This window comes from Strigops habroptila, chromosome 6, assembly GCF_004027225.2.
Source record: "Strigops habroptila isolate Jane chromosome 6, bStrHab1.2.pri, whole genome shotgun sequence".
Lineage (NCBI taxonomy): Eukaryota > Metazoa > Chordata > Aves > Psittaciformes > Psittacidae > Strigops > Strigops habroptila.
Genome location: NC_044282.2, coordinates 33371404 through 33394706, shown reverse-complemented (window position 1 = coordinate 33394706; position 23303 = coordinate 33371404). Strand labels below are relative to the sequence as shown.

The 23303-nt window shown below is 35.6% G+C and overlaps 1 protein-coding gene across 10 annotated transcripts in view; it reads left to right on the top strand.

Moving 5' to 3' along the window:
- ADGRB3 (adhesion G protein-coupled receptor B3) overlaps positions 1-23303 on the top strand; it is a 457019-nt gene that overhangs the window by 242623 nt on the left and 191093 nt on the right. For all 10 annotated transcript variants that reach the window (XM_030489525.2, XM_030489532.2, XM_030489528.2 and 7 more), the window contains 2 exons: positions 17413-17559; positions 18194-18269. In XM_030489525.2, the coding sequence (XP_030345385.1) occupies positions 17413-17559; positions 18194-18269 (223 nt within the window). The remainder of the gene's footprint in view (positions 1-17412; positions 17560-18193; positions 18270-23303) is intronic.

Sequence of the window (23303 nt, the reverse complement as noted above, 5' to 3'; positions counted from 1 at the left end):
TCCCTTAGCTACCTTATACTAAGTAAGATACAGTGGAGTGAAAGGTTCATAGTGAAATGGAAACTATAAAACATACAGACATCCAGGCTTCAGTCTAATTAAAAAAAACCAAACACCTCCGCCTGAAACAGAAAGCAATGTCTGCAGCCATTTGTGGAATTAACTTTTTAAAGAATTTAAGTATATGTAACTTAGCTGCATGTATCATTCCTAAATTTCTATCTTTAAACTCTTTACTGAATTACTTTATTTATAGACCCCTTTTTACATGAGCAATTAAAAGCTGATATTTTCTAAAGGGATCATCTGGTTTATGACAGGCCTTTTTTTTAACAGGTGAACTTAAGTGTTGCCTTGAGAAACTAAATATCTGATTTTATTTACTCCTTTGCCTCAGGCAGCTGCATCTTTAGGTTACTCCCAACAATTTCCAAGTAGAATGAGGCTTAAGGGGATAGAAATTAAGAGTCTCTGGTGGTAGCTTTGCGTTAATGAAGTGAATGCACACCCAAGAGGCAATAATCATATTCAGTGAAGTATAGTGTCAATGCATTCCAGACTATACAGTCCTCCCCCTAAACAGCGGAGGCACCGGAATGTCACAGTCAGATAAGATGCAATTCTGCACAGACCGATGACCCATTCTGGGATTTTGTGTCCCTGTAAGGCAGACACCACAAGAACATCCAGCCAACATCTGGTGGTACACCAGCTAGAGGTGGTCAGCTAGAGATGGTGTGGCTAAGTATTGTAAATAGCAAAGTTCACCCTCAGTTTTAATGAATTCTACAGGATTTTGTTACTCACTCATTACTGAATATGAAAGAAGGAAAATTACACAGACTTAAATTAAAAATCCACAAAATATAAATTAGTTAAAATAGGAGTAAAACCAGGGAAACATACTTTCAACTGGTAAAAACTAGCAAAATCAATGGAAATAGGCTGATTTGCTATCAAACAAAACAAAAAAGTGAGAGAAAGATCTATATAGAATAATAGACAAATCAACCTGCTGTGTTGATTTCCTGAGTGATGATTGTAGGTTTTAATTCCAAATAGCAGTACAGATCTGCCTTTTTCAAAATTCATACCCTGGAAGTAGCATAACAGTTACTTCTTGGAAGTTACATAACAGCCAGCAGAGATTTAGATTGGATATTAATAAAAGGTCGTTCACAGAGAGGGTGATCAGGCATTGGAACAGGCTGCCCAGGGAAGTGGTGGAATCACTGTTCCTGGAAACGTTCAAAAAAACGTGTAGATGAGGCACTTGGTGACATGGTTTAGTGGTGGTCTTGGTAATGGTTGGACTTGATGATCTTAAAGGTCTTTTCAACCTAGTTGGTTCTATGATTCTATGATAACAATTGAGGTAACAAACTAGATAAGCTTTTTGCATTTTTTCAAGTTTTGTGAGTGTGTTAGTGGATTATTAACATCAGAGAAAAATATTTTTATGGTAAATAATTATTTTAGCAGTGGAACTATAAGATATTGTTGAGATCAAACTTCAAAGCCATGTAAACATATGCAGATATAATTCTGAGTAATTATGTTTCTGACTGTGTAATTTTTTTTTTTTTTTTTTTTTAATATGTACAGTTGGAGAGTATATGGGCCACAGATACTCTGCAATTCTGTTAGGATCAGGTTGTGTAACGGTGACAGAGCTAACAGTGTCAGTAAGATCAGTTCAAAGCATCCCAAAGCATCCATGTACTGGATTTGCTAAAATCAAGAACATGGTCTGAAATTTATGAAGTATCTTTCGTACCTTGTGATTTCTAAACCCATAAATTCACTCATTTCGTGGTTTTTGTTTTGCTTTCCTTCGACTTCAGCTGTGAATTTTCAGCTGTGTGAGACCCTATTTGTTGCTCTGGCTCAAGGCTGAGATAGAAGATCTTTGATAAGGTTTGTGATATAAATTAGAAGATTGTTCTACTATGGATGAATATAGCTTTCTCCCCTTCTTCCCCCCTGGAAAATTTCAAGAGGAACTCTGAAAAACTTTTTTCTTTTTTTTCTCCCCTCTCCCCTCCTCTAAGTCTTTACAGTGGTAAGAAAAACTTTTTCTCACTCAAAATATGTGGTACAACTCTGTGGCCTGCAGTGTTTCAATGGTACCAAATGCAAGGTGAACAAATGGTTAAATTGCCCAGCAGTGTTACCAAATAGCCTGATGTTGTTGTGGTTCTTTTTCTTTTTTTTTTTTTTGACAAACGCTCTCCACATATATTGACATATGCAGTCAGCCACAGGCAGCATTCATCTGTGAATATTTTAAGAATATAGTTTGGGAAATGATCTCATAGAAAAAATATTTGATCTCATTACATGAATGACTTTTCATATAATCTGTGGTTCAGAGCTTATTTTGTTCTTTGATGACTTATTTTGTGGAAATTTTTTTCTAACTTTTAAGGTCTTCCACTTTTAGTGCCTGTTACATTAGTTAATAGCAGTATTAGTTATATGCCTTTTTTTGTAATTCATTGTTATAAAAATCTTATGGCCTCACTATCTTCCATTACTCAGTAGTATCTCAAAAGGAGGTAGATTTCAAGTACATCCATGGAAAATAGCGTATTAGTATGGTAACTTGTCCAGAAATTACTGTCTCTGGTCTTGTTGTAGAGCAGCATACCTGGAATGTGAGCTGATCTCTAAGGTAAATAATTGGAAACCCATTCATATGTGTATAAATTGTGTCCTTTGGTGAAACATATTTCTTCCCTATATTGGCACCAAAATCTCATCTCCAATAAAGCAGAGGAATGAAAAGAGACTGGCCTGCCCAAGGGGAAGAAACTGTAGGACAGTCATCAGAATGATTGGATCCTCAGGGATTGGCAGTCAGGCAGACTGCTGCATCTATACATACAAGACTTCTCCCATTTCTGAGGGAAACATTGATCAAAAATACAGCAAGCTTATTCACTCCTTTCTCATTTTTACCTCAAGAGGGTACAATATGTTCATATGTTCTCGTTTTGCCATTAGGTATCTTAGATTGTTCATTGCAGAACCATAGAAAGAAAGTTTTTAATGCTCATTTAGCTTTGAAAATTGCATCACTATCTAGGCAATGAAAAATAATGGTCTCCGTTCACAGTCAACAATGCACAAAGAAAAGTTAATTTTTGCAAAATGACTGTCATTTAACTTTGCCAAATTGAACTTACACCTGTTTCTTGGATTAATAGTTCCACTACTACAAAACATGGCCAGTGATTTTATACTGCATCATTTATTTTACATTCGTGGTTGGACTTAGAAATAATTCTCGGAAGTCAAAATTATAGATATCCAAATCTCTCATAAACTGAAATGAAAGAGACTGCACATCAATAGGGTAAGACATTCAAATATGGTACTAGTTCATCTACTTAGAAATGGTATTCAACAGCAAAGCTTAGAGAAGTTTGAAGTGTTTATGTTTACACTGTTTATCATTTGATTTGACAAGATGTTAGAGGGAGTTTGCTGAATATATGTGTTTGTTCTTTGAACGTACTTGAAGTGTGCATTTAGGAATTTTCTTTTAAAGCTTGGAAAATAAGGAGGCAAGTGACTGTGTAGGAATTTGGCCATTTTTTGTTCTTGTAGGCATTTGTTAGAATATTTCCTTGTGTTCCTAATTTCGTTAATCTGTCAACTATCTAACAGCATATTTTTTCATGAGCTTTTTAATATATGATTTGAGGATTCTCTGTCTAGTGAGTCACATGTGCATTTTTTATGATTTTTTTTTTCCCCTATGGGTATAATTTCTATTGGTAGCACCGGCTGCTGGATCCAAATTTTTACCTGTCACTCAGCATTCTCTATGCTCACATTAATCTGCACTGTCAATGGCTTTAGCAATGTTTAAAGTCTCTCCTACCCATAGCTGGGCATGAAATGGGATTGTTCAATCCCATTGAACAATGGGGGGGGGGGGGAGCGGGGAAAGCGTTGTTTTGTTTGGTTTAGTTTGGTTCGTTTGGTTGGTTTGTTTGGGTTTTGGGGTTGTTTTTTTTAGATTTAGTCCTTCACTGGAATAAAGCCAAACCTTCCATTAAACCAGCTTAAACAAAGTTAGGTTACCTCCCAGCTGTGGTGGACAGTTATCACAGCTAAGCTAAGAATGGCCAAATTTCCAAAACACGGGTTTGTTTCTTCGCAGCATTTGAACCTCTTGATGGTACAAAACATTAGGACCTAATGTTTATATTGCCATCTTAATATTTCATGTTGAAATAGTTTCATTTGGTAGAAGTATCTAAATGGGCAGGATTTTTTTCATTCACATCAAGTCTATCGAATATTGAGGTTTGGGTTAAAGCTGAAAATTATTCTGTAGATGGTGGCTAGGGTTTCCTCAGGAATGTAAGAAAAGCAAGGCTAAGATAGTGTTCCAGTGAAGCATCTTTGTTCTCAATTTAATCATTTGGGCCCAGGAATCTAATCTGTGGCAGAAAGAACTAAACCTGAAGAAAGGCATAATATAAAAATTCCAGGAACATAACCTAAACGTAGTTCATTATTAAAAAGCCCAAGTAATTACTTATTAAAACATACTTACAGGTTTTGTTTAAGGGCTTCTGTCCCCCTCTTCTCCTACTTTATATATGATTTCCAATCTTATATACCTCTGTTGCATAATAAAATTTGCTTATTCCTATTTATATGATTAAACTAGCTGCTTCACTTAACTTATTTTACTTCTTATGTTGCTTGTGCCAAATTCTCATCAGTTCTATTTTTAATGTTTACATGAATGTTCGTGAAAGTTTGGGGAAAAAATTTCTTCTATGTCCAATTAATTTCTTGCTGCAAGCATTACAACCAGAATGTTGTCTCAGCACATGCACTGAAAGTCTCATTTGCTGAGTGGTGACATTGAGCACCATTTGAAAATGCTCCATTATCATTCAAATGTCCCTTTGCAATAAACATAGGGTAACTGTAAAACTCAAATGTTTAAATCTTCAAGATTTAATTAATAACTGCAGTTCATATCAAGATAGGTCCAGATTATGCTGTCCACATCTGTGCTTCTGCAAAAAAGTTACTGCTTTGAAATATTGTTACATAACTGAGCATCCTTACACTGACTCTTAGCTTTGTTCTGCTTTCATTCGGTTTAGAAATTTTGTTATGAATGTTTGCCACCAGAGTGCAGTTAGTTTGGTTTCCAATAAAGCACCATTTAGATGTTTTGGGAGTAAGGACAGAAAACCCATTTAGTACATCAAAAATATTCTATAAAAGTAATAGCACCGTAAAAACTACTCAGAACAGAGAGGGGAAAAAACTAAAGAGGAAAAAAAAAAAAGGCAAGCAATTTCTGTCCAGCTTCCTGTAAAATACTGTTTGTTGGGTAACAATGCTATAATTGGATTATGGTGGGGAAAAAGGATAATGTAAAATGGCACTTTTTGATTGTCCAGTTCTCTAAGGTATGATTTGAGCTAGGAAACCCACCTCGACTGTGGATTTTAGTTTGTAAGTGATCAAATACTATTGGAAGATAAGAATGAATAGTTTTTTTTTTTCTGGCTATGTCCTAGATCTAACTGTGGAGATAATGACAGTTATCTCAAATATGGCATGGCAGTAACAGCAAAACCAGACTTGGGTGTAGAATACATGATGCTGAATGATTTTGCAAAAACAAAAGTATAGATTATTTTCAAACAGAATTAGCAGAAATTGTCAGCAAATTAATAGCTTCTCTGGCATGTAAATTCAATCAACACGTGATAGTGCGTTCAGGTACAAGAAATTAATTAAAGCAATTGTGTTGTTGGTTCCCAAAAACTAGAGTTCAGTAGAAAACAGAAAGTCCACCACTGCTTCTTATTTCCCTATTTCACATTTAAAATATTCCATTTAAAAAGAATTCACCATGGTTTTTTTATTGTGAAATAACATGCACAAACAGTCTGGAGTAAACTCTTTCTTTCCACTTTATATCATAGATATAATTAGGTTTTCTGGAGTATTGCGCATTGTAGAATCAGATTTTAACTTTATAGAGCTTCGACCTACAGGCAATATTTCCAGGAAATAAAGGATATTTAGCCCAAGCAATATAGTTTCGGTTTGGGGGACTCCTATTCTGAATTTATATTTCATAAGCACACTGTGATGAACACCATAAGAAATTAAAGAAATAACAATAACAATAAAACTAAAATTTCTGTTGGAATAACTGTAGCAGAAAATAGTTTGCAGATTGAATGTAGTGCCAAAGAGATAGCAGTGTCATATCAGGTGTATATGTTAGTATTGCAAACATTTTAGAGCCAGGCATGGTGATGGCTCTTTTTGATGGCATCTGTTGTGCCTCAGGAAAACCAGAGATGTTTTCTTATTCACTGTAGTTTCTACAGATTAGCTGTCCAAAGTGGTTGTTCTTTATTGCATGTGAAAAGCAAAAACTGAAGGCACTGTAAGGGCATCTGAAAAGTTGGCCTGAATGCAAATAGAATTTTTAAGAATTAGAAGCCTATCTGCTGCAGGTAAAATGCTGTGTTATATCTTGAGTTAAATATTTTGACCAGATTCTGATTGGCTTTGACACTGAATTCAAAATAATGTGCTTGCGTTTTATGTACTCAGTTACTGGCAAGGGTTACTCCAGTATTCCTAAAATTCTGTTTAAGTTCACTATGCAATATATACAAAATTCAGATGATTTTTTATAAACCCTGAGAAGGCAACGCAAGCAACCCTAATTAGGCATTTTTTTCTTTCTCTGACAAACACACTCAAAATTAATGGACATGTAAGGCAACTGAATTCAGACAAAGGAAAGAGGAATGGTATAACATTTTTTCAGTTGACTAGCTGACTTCTGGTTTTCATTCCTTTCTTTGCTACTTGGATCTTTTTGATTCCTTTTCCTATAATTTTGATAAACATGAAAGGCCTCTCATCTGGAGGGAGTGGGAGGAAAGAAGCAGGGGGTGCTGGGATGACCAGAATTGGATAACAAGAGCTAAGCACAAGGTCCACGTGCCATAGTGATTTATGTGATTGTGTTATAACAGCTCATAATAACCAAGTTCCGTCACTCTTTATAGGCCAAATTTTCTAGCTAGATGTTTTTTTAAAGCATCTCCTCATTGTGCAGTTGTTTTATTGAAATGACTATAATAACTCTGAGATATTTCTCCTGAGTTATTAAAGTTAATTTAGAATTCAACAATACTAACAAGTAAATCAAACTCAGTCTAATTAGTATTACTTACTACTTGTATTGGATAGTGTCTATATGTCCCACTGAGGTACTGAATTTTTGTTCTGCCAAGCACGATGTAAACAATCTAAATAAAGCATGTGTGCATTATCCTGACAATTAGATTTCACAGTACCCCACGACAACTTTTTACAATCCCTCAAACAAATCTTAATCTACTTTATCTCCTCCATGGAGCACATTCAAGATGAATTAGACATGCCTCTAGAAAACAAAGACCTAGTTATGAATTCCTGTGAGGAAGGTTAGACTCATGGCTTGAACATGAAACAGAGACACAGGAGACCTGTGTTTCTAACAGTTCTGTTTCAAATTTTCTGTATGACTTTGCTCAAGCCGGTCTTGAAGGCATTTACCATGTAGGCATCACAGCACCTGCTCATCAGGTGCTAGGTTCAGGGAGGAGAAAGGAAAGTTTCCCTCCCTTGTGAGGGAAACCAAGAGATGGTAGGGTATGCACAGTGGCCTTGCTGGCAAAGATGAGGTTCCACAGCACACAAAAAAGGAGAGCAGAAGAGGTTTGTGATGGTAACTAGGCCCAGCTAATATCCCAGATCACCAGGCAAGCCCATGGTGATGAGTCAGATCTGAGGTCAAGCCAGAAAGTCAAGTCACAGCATCATGGCAGGGATCTAGTCTCCATGCAAGCCCATAGTGATAAGGCAGGTCCTTGACCTTGGCACCAAATCCACAGATCAAGGCTCAGATAATCAGAATGCATGGCCATGCACAGTCACAGGTGATTCAGCTTAGGCGTAGCTCCTGAGTGAAGAGGCACAGACCCCCACCTCTCACAGTTCTTTTGGTACTAGTCTGATCTAAGTTACAAAGTCATATTATATTGGAGCCTGTATTGAGCATGGGCAGCTAAAGCTGTAGAGGTGTGTGTGTGTGATGGGGGTACACTGGCTTACAACAGCTTAGTCTCAAGATTGAATACGAAACTCAAAATGGAAGATATCCACTAGAAAATTAATTTCATGCTGACCAGGAAATGCTAATAGGACGTCTTTCTGTCTCCTACATTAGTGGAGTCAATAATTTAGCAAAGTGCTAATTTGAGACGTCTCTTAGTTATCTGAAATTAATTAAGCAAACCTACCATTCTTCTGAACCCTTGGCTTATGTATTGTGCCTGTTGTCAAATTAGTATTCAAATATAGTTTTGGTACTCCTTCCCTCCTAGATAGCTCAGGTTTTGATGGTGATAGCCTTGAATCTTACTAGATACCCTTATCCAAAGTGAGGAGGGTGTGATTTATCATGCCTTCAGATGGGGATCTCCTCTTCAGAGGGAGAACTAATTGCATGCAGATCTTCCTAATTCAAGTGCTCAAAACATTAGCTTGGTAGTCTAACAGGCAGTGTTAGGCCAGTAGTGCTTTCTCTGCCTTGATCAGGTTTTAAAAAAGAAAGCAACTGCAGATGCATTTAATGAGGGGACCAGTCTGGTCAGTAAAGATACCTACAGGCTTGAGCTGTTTGAGGATCTTACCTGCTGCTCTAATTTCTCAATCTTAATGGAGTGGAAATATAAAGAAAGCACTGAGATGCTCTGATTGGAACAGTTCTGGGAAGGCACATGGATAAATTTGTACATGCCTGGTGAATTGCTGTGAAAACAAGGGCCACTTGCAAGCATTCCCTCCATATCTACTGTTTTGCAGGATATGGCATTTAACCAGGCTCTACTTTTTAGGATTCACTAACCACTTTTATAATATTAATGTTCTGAGATTCTATGCCAGAGTTCTCTCAGTTTTGATTTGCTCATAGTTGTATCTGAAAGTTCTTCAAGGTGCCATTTTGTATGATCAAAAAAGATGTTCAGTAATAAAATATAATAGAGATCTGTTTCTAGTCCGCCACTAAAAGCTGTAATTAGAAACATATATCGATTTACATGCTTTGTTTCCTCTGTGTGTGGCTTTTATACATCAAAACTTCTATCTCTATGCCTGAGAATTCACTTCTTATATCACCTTTCAATATCCTACATAACTTTGTTCACATCTTTCTAGATTTCTGAATTATAGGATTTAGTTGTCATTTCCCCAGAGGTAATACAATGACCATCTTCTCTTTGCTTCAATTTACTACTTCTTGGAAGCAATTATTCTACCTCTGCTTTTTGTCTCCCCAAGCAATGCAAGGTTGAGAGAATATTTTTATCAGTTCCCTGCTAATGATTTTCATGTCTCTATGCCCTTTTACTGATCTCTTGTCCTCTGTCTAACTTTTTAATAGTTCTTAGTGGATATCTAATCATCAGTAAGCCTGATAAATAAGCATATAGATGAGCTCTTTCTCTCAGTTTTTCTTATTTCTCCCTTACTCTGATGACAGCTCCATCATCATTCCCACCTTCTGAGCTCACTATCTTAAAATTGCCTTCACTCTTTCTCTTGTTATCAGCTAAAATCACCAGCACAGACACTTTCTCCAGTCACCTTAGTGGTCAAAGAATGCTTGGTTTCTGTGCCTTCCCTGTGCAGTCAATCTAAAGTAGTGTTGCAGGTGACCTTGACCCCTCAGTGTTATCATGGTTTTCACCTTTATGTCTGAAACATTTAAACTCATGCACTTAAATGCCAGCTCATTCTATCTTCAGCAACAACCTCCATCTTATGTCTTGTTTATGCTGAGTCTTTCTTTTCCTTGAGAAGGCCTTTGTGACAAGGCAAGGGTTGCTAAGGAAGACCTTAGTCTTAGTAGCTTGAATGCACAGTAATAATAAAAAGGAATAGAAAAAAATAAAGCTGTTCCAGAAGCACAAAGTACTGTGGATGAGGTTCTGGGTCTCTGGCTCTTCATGTCTTCTTCTTCTTCAGTGTAACTCCTACAAGATGGAGTTGTCTTCTAGTTAATGAAATACAGCTTCCTACCATGTCTTATTTAAAACATTTTGCTGAATAACCACGTATTTCAGGAAGCGTTCCATTCATCATGAGAACACGTTTTCTTCTGACTTCTCATAAAAAGATTGTTCATATTTTCACTAGTTTAGTTGAGTTTTCATCAAAATTGTGAGTCAGATTTTAAAATTTAAAAGTGATTTTGTTCTTTACATTCCACATTGGAGAGCTGCAAATAGCCATATTCATCTTACAGTATGCATTAATAGCAAGTAAATAGTAACAATGACTAAAAATCATAAAAATGCTAAGATTATTATTTTTTTCATTTAGGGACATATGCAGAAGTAGCATCTAGAACATGAAAAAAATGTATGATTATATTATATGATGCATTTCTGTACACTAACTCTTTCTCAAGGAATAAACTTTTGTAGCTTCCATAATCTTTTTTGTTGTTGGGTTGTTTTTTTAAGAAAGCTTCTATTGTCCATAACAACAATTCTTAATGCTTTAATGTTTTATTTTACATTTTTATTTCCATGCCTGGAATAAGGAAAGGTTTGGGGAAAAAATGAATTCTAATCTTATGCTTAAGCTGTTTTAATTTTATCACTTAGATTTTTTTATTATAACAAATGTACAATCACGAACCACTCATGAGAATGCATAAGCATATGTGATATTTAATGAGTCTTCATAATTGATATATTCCTGAGTTGTTTCTTAAATACAGAATTTGGTACTGACCAACAAAAGTACAGAAAACCAAAGGGAAACACTTGCCTGCTGCATATGAGCTTATTTTTTTAAAACTAATGTAAGTAGCAGAAAAGATCTGAGTGTTTATTAAATACATCCTGATCATTGCCTAAAGCCATGCTGCTTTCTAACTCATCCTAAATATTGTACCGGTCATATTATTGATATGGTAGCATATTGCTGGCATTTGGTACAGGCTTTTGGGGGCATATTCAGACATCATACAGTTATGTGACTGCTTGTGTGTTTACTTATTCTTTATACCATTTAAAGAACTGCAGTGGCTTGCAAGCTCAAGATAGAAATTAGTTCACTAATTCCCTAAGGTGCTTATCACAGATAAATGTATTATTTTACAGCAAAAAGGATAACAGTTATCTCTCTTAGCTATTCCATTGCCTATGGAATACAGAAGGGAAATATTCAGACATCACTGTTAAGGTAGCTTGATTAACCTAAAGCATTATTTTTATCCTTCGAATAGCAAGCCTATTTAAGGCACAGTTTGCTTGATACTAAAGGAAGGTCTCATGCATAACTCATGCCTGACTAGTGAAAATATCTATGAAATGTCTATTTCTACTTCTGCCTATATCAGTACTGTGTCTTGCTGCCCAAAGCTTGAACAGTCAGAAGGTAGCTGCTGTGGGCTGATGAACTTCAAGGATGCAAGGGCACAGAAGGGTTCTAGGAACGTCCCTTTCCTGTCTGCCGGTGAAGAACCAGGCTAACAAAGTTCTAATTTAAGAAGACATAATTTCTGTGTTGAAAGTCATAAGAAGTAGTACATCTGTCATAAGAATTAGTAGGAGCGTTTTGGCCATTGTTTGCTGTTGGCTCACTGTGCGGTGATGAGTATTATTTGCAGAGGGAAAGCTACCTGCTAGTTTTCTTATGCTTATATAAGAGGATGTCACTTCACCACAGTCCTTCTGTTACGCATAATCTTGTGGATGGTAAAAGGTGGATTTATCTTTGTACTGAGGGGATTTTAAAGGCCTGTACAAATGCAGAGTTCTGTAGCAAATCTAGAGATACACAAAATGGTCTCCTTGAAAAAGGGGTTTCACCATTTGTGTTTGTTGCAGTTTGTCTTTAAAGTGGCTAGAGCAAACCTGTTATGAATATCATCTTCAATATGTTTATCTGGCTTTTCAATGATGAGTCAGGCAAGACTTTGTTCCCTGTTTATTGACCATGAGCTGACTTAAACTTATTTATTCTGTAAAATACCAAAGGTTTTACATTTAGGGTAGATTGAATAATTCTATATTGTATAAATATGATTCTAAATGGGTGTTCTTAACAGAGATGTTTGCAGAAATACTTAGTATTTTGGATTTTAACAAAAATATTTTCTTATTCTTTATTCTGAAAATATCTTTGACACTGGCAGTTCTAATCATCACTATTTTACCCAGAAATAAATGTAGCAGTAGCTGTTCTAGAAGGACGTTATAATATCCACTGTCTGAAAAATCTAAACTGTCATGTGATTAACTCAAGTTTGCTAAATGCTGAATAATATATATCTAGTATGCTGTCAATGGACAAGTCAAAATAAGACAGGAAGAGAGCAACTGATGCTAATAATATGCTTCACCATTCTCTTTTGTCTGTTGACTGAAATGCAATCAAATTCAGAGTTCTACTTTCTTGCTCTGACAAGGGAGAATTAAACAGAAGTTGACATCCTATGCTTGTCCCATAAATTTCTGTATTTGGTTTTCCAATTCAGTCAAGGCACTGATGCCTTTTAAAACAATTAATTCCCATTCATCTGTATCATAAATAATTGTAAATTAGGGATCAACATAGTTACTGTGATGATAAAAAACCCAGAATGTTATCACTTACGAGACAGAATGAAAACTAGTGTTGTGGCCTCTTTTGTAAATACACAAATGCTACAGAATTCAGACTCAGATTTTGAGCATCTTTTCTAAAGATTTTTGTTCAGTCTTTGATAAGGAAAGAGATTGACTGTTTAATTTGGCTTGTGTTATAATTTTGAAACCTAAATCTCTACTGTGAGAGCTGAAGTTTTATTTAGCCCATGAGCAAACACAGTCATTTTTTTGTCATGCCTTTCAGTGAATCTGATTTCCTGTTCTGAAGTGATTAATATTATTCAAAGGGCTGATTCTGAAATGTTACCAGTTTTTGTTGAACACGGAGGCAAATGGGTGGATAGTAAAGAGAAGGGGAAGATGATTCTTTGTTGCTTCATTTTTTATTATTTAGCAACCCAGATCAGTCAGAGAGCTACTGGAAGTTGCACTAAGCAGCTTATAACTCATGCAGGGTTATGGGGATCATAGCAATACATTTCAGCTTTTCTATTCTAGGTCATGATCTACAAGGGCTAGCATACAAGAACTTTGCAATTTTTATTTCCCTCAGAACTTTTTTGACACATAAATTAACCACATTGCTGATGCTCCAAATAAACTGCTTAGATGTCATTCACATATTATGGTGTGTAATCAGCTCATTTGGATAGTCATGGAAAATTCTCCATTTCTATGAGTTTGGAGATAATTAGTTCCAAAGATATTTTATTTTACTCTGTAAGTAAGAACAGTTAGTAGTTGCCAATTCTGAAATTTTTGACAGAGCAGTACTGAACAGGTTGTCTGCAACTGCAGCATGAAAATGAAATAAAGGGAAAATTAGATGTATTTGTAAATGATATTAAAATGAATCCATTAGAGGTCAAAGCAATTGCTATATTGATAAGACTAGACTACTTAAATAGATTTTTCTGGATCAATAATTATTATGGAGTCATCAAATATGTATGTATTCTCGTGTAAATGAACCATTGCCTTGCAATTTGTACCAACGTGCATCAAAAGAATGCTTGAATCATTCTAAAAATAAGGACTTTTTCTTCTGTGTTCCAGCAAGTTTAAACTTTTGGGAATCTCATTAAAATTGTAATTAAAAGCATATAGGAGCCACAAGAAGAGAGGCTGCCCAGAAAATGAAAGAATGCAATATATCCTGCACTCTAAATATATTTCTCTACATTCAAACTTCCTATCTCTAAGGTTTTTTCCTGCCATAAGCCTTCTGGGTGGCTTTTACATTTCCATTTCATGCAGGTTAAGTCAAAACCAAATACTTTTTCCAAATTAATGTAAGCTCTGCTTTATTTTTTATTTTTTTTCCCAATGTCTGGAATATTATAGGAATTCCCATAATACAAGTAAATAAAAATAATAAGAATTTTCCATATTGGAAAAGTTTTGATTAATTTTGTCTATAGCAGGGTATGTACAACCTGTAAGAATGATCTGAGGAGTGACCAAGCTGGTTACTTGTCACTATTATGTCTTCAGCATAGAAAGTCCAAGTTAGATTAAAACAGACTAATATATTACAGCAATAACTCAAATATATTTTTATCTGAGACAGTAAGACATGTTGTGTCTGGTGTATATGGGAAGTTTTAAGTTTTAAAAAGTTGCTTGATTTAAAATGACACATGGAGATTTTCTTCAACTTCTGTTTACGTAATTTTCGTTTCAGTTTTTCTTCTCTTTTTTCATCTTTTTTCCACTTTACAATCTCATTAATATTCCCATTAACTGTTTATTTAGTATTGTACAACTTCTGTGTGTGCATAAACAAGCAAAACTTTTGGTTCCCGTATTTGGAGCATTGTTTTCTAATACAAACCTAATGTTAAAAGAAAACAACAAAGTACAAAGTGAATAACATGTCATTCTGTCTTACTATCTATGTATAAGAAGCCTAAATTTGAGTTTCTGACATATGAGAAAAACCTGGGTTTCTGACCCAGCACCTGAATTATACATTCCCCTCTAACAGGCCTGTTGATTTTCCTGCTCACAATAAATAATTATTTCATGCTGCAGATTAAAACTGAGTCAAAAAACAGCAAAGCCACATTTCACCTTGGAAATACAGCTGGTCATGCTCTAAGGTTTCATTGAAATGAGTTGTAGAGTAATATAAGAATATTAACTTCTTTAAAAAAATAAAATACAGTTCACAGTGGCACTGAAAAGGTGAAGAGATGGGAACTGTTTCATGTATCCACCTGGCCATGTTGACAGAGTCAACTAGTTGCCTCCAGTCAGATTCCATTAAATTATCTTATACTTCCAAACATTAGTGCGATGTTGGAAATTAGTAGGGACATCCTCTTGGAATCATTCAGAGAAGTGGCTAAAAAGGGATTGAATAATCTGTGTGGATCAGTAAGAGGCAGACTTTGCAGTACATTTTGGCAAATCCGTTTCAATTATTGGTTTATGTGGGCTGTGCACTGTCTCTGTCTATGCAGAGATCCAAAATCTCCACGATGTTAAGGTTGCATCTTCTGTGAAATTAAATAAAGACACTTCCATTTGATTGTGAGTAGAAGAAAAACTTGCCTGAACCATGACTGGGAATATATAGGATCATAGAATCACTTAGGTTGGAGATTACCTTTGAGATCATTGAGTCCAACTGTAAACAGAACATAAATATTTTCATTGCATATAAGCCATAAGCCAAATGTTTAGGTTTTATATTTAGGTTTTGTGCTATTTATCACTTAAATATTAACAAATATTTTGGAATCTTTGATTCTAAGTACTGCTTAGATACCATGATGAATGGTCCCATTTAAAATACAGAGACAGACAGAATCTGGAGACATACTGTCCTAGACCTTCACCATTTATCCAGTGTTTTTCTGTTTTGGAGACTGAATTCCATTGAATAATGCTGATTTCCTATTTCAGCAAAAAAGGAACTGTCATCTGAAAGGTGAATGAAATATTAAGGCTCTACTAGCTAATTAGGTAGATGATAGAGAAAGAGAGGTAGACAAACAGACACATACTGTGCAAATAAAAAAACCCCAATACTGTCTTATACAAGTTATATTTAATTTTGAAAACTGAATAACTGTGTGTTTAATTTTATATATGTGGCAAATCAGTAAAATAAAATTATTCTTATATTTTAAAAACTATGGGAAAAAAAATCCATTTTTACAATGTTAATATATTCTGTGTAATCATTGATTACATGTGAAAACATACAATCCATTTTATGCCCCAGTAATTGTGAAACACCTGAACTCTTCTCCCTCCACACACTATCTGAAAATTCACAAGACTAATCATTCCTTTAGGGCTGGGAATGTATTTGCCAGTTCCATCCCAGAGGGGATTATAACTAGCATTGTAAAGTCCTGATGATAGTTTTATAATGGAAAGCCTGAAATAACCTGAAGTCCTACCTCACTAATGTGATTCTATAATACATAACCAGTCTAATTTGAAACTAAGAGTCGGTTATCAAAGAATACATTTGTAGAGTTAATATTGTTAACCTCTTAATTTTCCTCTTCACTTAGATTTGAATTACAGTGTCCTTTCAAATAAAATTCACTGATGGGATACATAATGGTTTTCCTCTTTAATTTTGCTGTTCTGATTGCTTTTACAGCTGTCCCCCATTGTCTTTATGTTTAACCCCCTTGCAAAGTCCTTGCAGTGGAATCATTAGGCAGATCAAAGTATAGTCCTAATGTCCAAACTCTTCCAACTGCATTAGCCTCTTCATAAATCGATTAGGAAGAGCATTGCACAGGAAATGGCTATCAACATGGCTTACATTAAGAACAGAGCTAGTGCTTCAGAAGTGTTGTTTGTCATCTCTCTGAGTGTACGTAAACACTTGCAGCCCTGTCAGTTACTCAGAAGTAGTTTTAGTCTTAGTAGACACTGACAGCGTTGCCATGGAGTCATACTTAGATTTTACAGCAAAGCTGAAACTTATTTCCAGATAATAGTTGAGTTAGAAAACTGAGAGAAAATGAGAATGAGTAAACAAAATTCCAAACTGCCTATTATTAGATTTGATACCTACTTCTGTCTTTCTATATCTGTTACAGAGATAATAGTGATGTTGTTTGGGGGCTTGGTTGTTTGGGGGTTTTTTTGGATGGAAAAAATATAATTAAGAATTCAGAATGGGGATTATTCTTTCAAGGAAATCAAGTGCTATTCCACATTACTCTTGTTTGCGTGGAAACAATGAGGCCTTTTAATATGTGAATCTCTTTAATGGATCTATCTTGAAATTGCGCCTGCATAGGGGATAAAAGCTCTGTTATTGCTTCATTAGCCTGCATCTAGCAGTTATGATTCCCAAAGCAATTTGCAGCATCCTCTTCCTTTCATTGTCACATTTGATCATTTTAAAATTTGCTCTGAAGACACAATGATGTCTTACGTGCAAATTTCAAGGTATAAAACAGAACATTCAACAATCCCTGTTAAGAGACTTGATCAGAATCTGGCTGACAAATGATACAGTTAATGCCACACAATTAATCCATAGTTGAACTGCAAAATACAGAGAAGACTACACTTTCTGTTAGTTAGTGTCCTGTAAATTCCTGCTTTACTTCAAAGGTATTATCAAACATTTTTGTTAGTGCTGTACTGTTATCATCATATAATGCTTTAAAGTATGCAACACAATTTTGTTTCATTTTATGATTTCTCTTACTAGTGGCTAGCATTCAGAAGCTTCCAGCTGCATCTGTTTTAACCGACATCAATTTCCCCATGAAAGGAAGAAAAGGAATGGTTGATTGGGCACGAAACTCAGAAGACAGGGTTGTCATTCCAAAAAATATCTTCACCCCTATGTCAACAGGTAAAAAAGCATATCAGCATGTTAATTTTGTGTTAGCTTTAACAAGGGAGCTCAAAATATTTGTCTCATAGGACCACTGAATGATACAGAAGTAATTTTATTCATCTTCAAAAGAAATCCTCTGCACAAGAATGTACCTGTGATGGCATGAGATGACTTGAAGTGCAGCTCTGCTGAACCCCCTTAAGCTGCTTCACTGCAACAGACTGATACATTCCAACAGGTCACCTAACTTCTACCAAAGGATGCTCAGCAGGCAAATTACCCTGACTTCAGATACAACTTACAAATACTGTTGCAGCGTTGATCTCTGACATTAGAGAATTTACTTGCTAGGCCTTAAACTCTAAAGACAGTCTTGAAGGATACTTAATTATAAAGGTAAATGAACTAGCGTGGACTTCAGTACACAATGATGGATTTTCTGAAAATTTGATTTTCAGTGGTCTAAATCTTTTGACATATTCCTGACAGTTACATTTTTATGACAGACTTCCAGAATATAATTCAGAATGATGGTGGTTTATTTAAAATAAAATTTCTATTAGAAAGATAAATGGTCTTCACAGGTTTTTATGCTGATGAAGGCTTGGAGTAGAGAGTTTAAAAATCTTTTCTTCCTTACTCTTTGCAGAACTAGATGAATCAACTGTATTTGTACTTGGAGCAGTGCTATATAAAAATTTAGAACTCATTTTGCCCACTTTGAGGTAAGAAATTTCATAAATACAATATGAATTAAAGTATTTTGGAATCATAACCACACTACATGTTGGGTTGAAAGCAGACAACTAAGACTGTCCATATTGGTATTGTTTGATTTTTTTTTTCTGTTATTTAATTTTATATGTATATTTTCTTGTCTTTCCTGCATGCTTAGTCATTTTTATGATGGAAATAGCCTTTTTATCAAATTAGCTTAGTTTCTATTTTAAGTAATCTATATTAAGCTTAATTACAGAAATGTTTGGTTAAATGTTTGCCCACTGACGTACGTTAATGCTCAGGCTACTTATACTTGTGCTTCAAACTACTGTTTGTCCAATTAGTACAAGTGATCTAGTAATAACATAACCTGTGCAGACAACTTTAGCTATCAACGTACATCTACAGAAGTCTCTAGTAGTAGTTTTACAAGTACTTTTTCAGTGCAAGTGGTATTCAGAAGGCACAGTAGAGCTATTGAGAGGATTGATTTTGGAAACAAGACATGCATGTGCCTGAACAGCTGTGGTGTGCCAGTTATGAGGGCCACACACATGCATAAAGAAATAGGCTGGTATCTTGTTTCACTTTTTCCTTTCTGTACTTGATAACAGAAAATTTGAAAATAAACACTTTGCCCCCTTTTCTCAAATTACTGGTTAAGATCATTTCATAGTCCATTAATATGTCTTATTTCACATGAGCCCATGCACTGGTCTACTAACGTCCTTTTATGGTAAGAGAAGCAGGTGCAGATTATGTCACAATAGCTGCTAATGAATTCACAATAATCAGAAAGGATGATAATTAGGAAACCATCAAATCACCTTTCTCTACTTTGTTTAACCAAAACTTCAAGATTTGAAACAAAGGACGCTAAAAATCAGGGTTTTGCCAAAATCCATTCGAAAACAAAAAAGACTCAGTCCTAAGAAAACAAACAAACAAACAAACAAACAAAACAAAAAATACTTCGCAGTAAAGTTCAATGCGCTTTACAATGAGTAGCTTCAATGTTGAGGACAGAAATCTGTCTGAGACAGAACACAATTCACAGTGCTGTCCTGGCAGGACACCTGGAAGCCTGGGAATTGCTGGTGAGAACTGTCTATTTTTCAAGCATGATCCACTTCTGAAATGTCACTAAGCACTTTCCAGTTGTTGTGCCACTTCCTGAAATTAGCCAGGAAGGAAGAGATGTTTGTGAGAGGTATTTTTTTCTTCTTTTCTCCTGTATTCAAAGAAACAGAGCCAAATGGCTATTTGTCGTGGTTTAACCAGGACACTATTGTAGTCAGTCTTTTCTGGCAGACCTTAGAGCTAATCTGCCAATCCCTGGAAAGCACTGAGGTGGCCGTGTGCCTTTCAGATCTTTATATTGTAATGGACAGGTGATGATCATGCCTTTTCAGTTCTCACAGGTCAATAGTTTTAAATTACAGAAAACAAGTGTGAGCCTTGAATGCTGTATATTTGCTTATATTAAAAGCCTTTTAGGGTGTTTATTTCCTCCACTAGAAAAGTGAAATTTGCAGATTACTTACTAGATTTTCCCTAAAATCAATAGCAGCCTAAGTAGCAGGAGTAGGGGCAGAATAGAGACATAAAAGTACAGCACATTAAGTACTATGTACTATGAGAAAGTACATCTCAGTTCCCAAATGTTTTGCTTTAATCTGTTCTACTTTCAGCTGGTTACTTATTTACACCACAAATTTGGCTATTTTACTGTACAATTCAGTTTAAAGGCAGGTTTTATGAGCTTCTGAAGCAGAATGGTCTAATAATATATGTATACCTATTCACAAATGAAGTCTTTAGAAATTCAAATACTAGGATATCCCACTTTGCCTCTGAATATGTTCAGTGTTATTTGAGTCCAATTCTCAGCTGCCCAAGAAAAGGAAACAAGCACTATTACTTTCTCTTATGTATGTGAATAAGGAATAAATGTCACTATTAATCTGTGATGTAAAAATATAACACATATTCTCAGGTACCTCTAGCCTCTTTATTTAGATTTCAGTACCTCAGTAATTCCCTGCACTTCTTTAATGTTTATAATGATGTTATATTGAAACTGGTACAGCTTACATCTCTTACCTCCTCAGGAAATGTGTAATGCTGGATTTCTTTACTTATGGCAGTAATGCTGAAAATTCGATCTCATGCCTTTAAAATAGTACCTCAAAGTTGGCACAATTTCAAACTGTTTTTATAGAATCATTGAATCATTGAACAGTTTGGGTTGAAAGGGACCTTCAAAGATCACCTAGTTCCATCCACTCTGTCATGGGCAAGGACACCCTCCACTAGACCAGGTTGCTCAAAGCCACATCCAACCTGATCTTGAACACTTCTAGGGATGAGACATCCACAGCTTCTCTGGGCAACCTGTGCCAGTGTCACACCACTCTCATTGTAAAAAATGTCTTCCTTATAATTGATCTAAATCTACCTTCTTTCAGTTTAAAACCATTGCACCTTGTCCTATTATTACAGGCCTTGGTAAAAAAATCTCTCTCAATCTTTCTTATAAGACCCCTTTATATATTGAAAGGCTGCAAGCTTTCTGGACCTTTTTCTTCTCCAGTCTGAACAACCCCAACTCTCTCAGCCTCTGATAATTTTTGTGGCCCTCCTTTTGGACCTGTTCCAACAGTTCCATGTCTTTCCTGTGCTGATGACTCCAGAGCTGGATGCAGTACTCCAAGTGGAATCTCACAAAAGCAGAGTAGAGGGGGAGAATCACCTCCCTAGATCTGCTTGTTACGCTTCTTTTGACGCAATCCAAGATATGGTTGGCCTTCTGGGCTGCAAGTGCACACTGCCACCTCATGCCAACTTTTCAGTCCTTCTCCACAGGGCTGTTATCAATCTCTTCATCCCCCAGCCTCTATTGATATTAGGGATTGCTTCAACTTTGCACTTGGCCTTCTTGAACTTTAAGAGGTCTGCACGGGCCCCTCCTCAAGCCTGTCAGGGTCCCTCTGGGTGGTACCCCTTCCTTCTAGCGTATCAACTGCACCACTGAGGTTGGTGTCCTCTACAAATTTGCTGAGGATGAACTTCATCCCATTGTCTATGTCACTAATGAAGATAGGGACTGTAGTGACAGGAAAAGGGGTAATGGCTTCAAACTTAAACAGGGGAGATTTAGGTTAAATATAAGGAAGAAATTTTTACTGTGAGGGTGGTTAGAGATTGGAACAGGTTGCCCAGTGGATACCCCCTCCCTGGAAGTGTTCAAGGCCAAGTTGGATGAGGCTTTGAGCAACCTGTTCTAATGGGAGGTGTCCCTTCCCATGGTAGAGGTGTTGGAACTAGACGATCTTAAGGTTCTTTCCAATCCTAACCATTCTATGATTCTATATTAACTGCTATTGAATGCATTTTTATACATTCAAATATACATTCAAATAATTTTAAATGTTCATTCAGATGGTATTCTGAATTGGAAAAAAGCTGCAACTGTGGTTAGTGCTGAATTTGTTGAGCTATTATACTCTTTTCAAAAATTAGAACTGCAATGGGGTGGTTTATCATTTTACAGTCATTCAGGGACATGAATGAAGTGAAGGTTTCTGTATATCCTACTGAGTTGGGAAAACTTTTATTTTTGTTTCCTTACATTTTGCATTGAAAAACTATCATCATCTTACATGGGTTTATATTAATTACAATTTGTAGTAATCTTATTTAACTGTGATAAGCACTATCATGATAACCATATTAGTGCCGAACATAGTGAAATGCTTTACCTCAGTAGCATTGTGTATGGAGCAAACACTGTAGAATGTGAAGGCAGGCAACATCATTTAGTTTTTAAATGATGTCTAGAAGTGTGGTAGCTATGCACAATGTAGGAATTAAAAAATCATTTTGGGTAAGTATCTTATGTGGTGCTGTTCTAATTAAAATGACAGTTGACAAAATACAGTGGGATTAAAGATAAACAAAACAATAAACTAAGGTAAAATCAGTAAAATCAGCTCATGTTTGTGTTCAAATGCCACGTCCTTTACATCTTAAGAAACTGGTAAGAGAGGTGATTTTTACTGGCTGTAGTAAAATATCTAGAAAGCTCTACCACTTCCCATGTGATTTCAGTCCCTGGCTTTACAGGAATTAAGATGAAAGTAAAATATGTGATTGTAGTTCTCAGAAGAACAATGGTCACACACATTCCTATACCTCCCTCAATATCAGCACTAGAACGTATGCAAGCTTCTGCTTCATTCCAAGGAACTTCTCTGTTTAAAATAAACAAACAAATAAATAAAAAATATCTCAGTATATCTTTTGGGAAAATCTTTCAAAGCACCTAACCACAGAATCCCCATCTGGTACATCACAGGTGTTCTGTGAGTAAAACAAGGATTTCATTATCCAGGACTGCCTACACAATATATTTCACAAACTTTAAAATTAGCTGCATTTTACCATTTGGGTTTGATTTCTCTTGTTTTTACTGGCACAGAGTCCATTAAAAGTAAGCCTTATAAACACAGTGTGAGATGAGAACTTGGCAATTTCATTAATACAGAACTTTTTGGACAATGTGTTTAATCCTGGTGGTACATGTATAATATTCAAATAATTTTGCCAGTATTGTTTAAACGAGAGGTTAAGGGAAAGTAATTTATTCTTCCTTATATAAATAAAATAATTGTGGGGTTTTTTTCCATGCACAAGTAAATAAACTTCATCTCATTCCATTTCTTAATATACTTTGCTGCAGTGTGCTGCTCTTGTAATGTCGTGTGGATTTTTAAAAGTCAGATATTGAAATACTGAATATTTTGAGCACTATGGAATGAATATTATTTCAATAGCTCTTGCATCCCTGAACACATTTATGTTATTTTTAAGTTCACAGAAAATTGATTCTCAGTGTAATACTCATCTAAAAGATATATAATTCCTCTGTGAGCACTCTGAAGGAATACATTGCATATTGCCATATTCTAAGATAGCTTTTTCCTTTGAAAAATAAGAACAAATAAAGAATCATTGATTTTGCTACACATCAGTTAAAC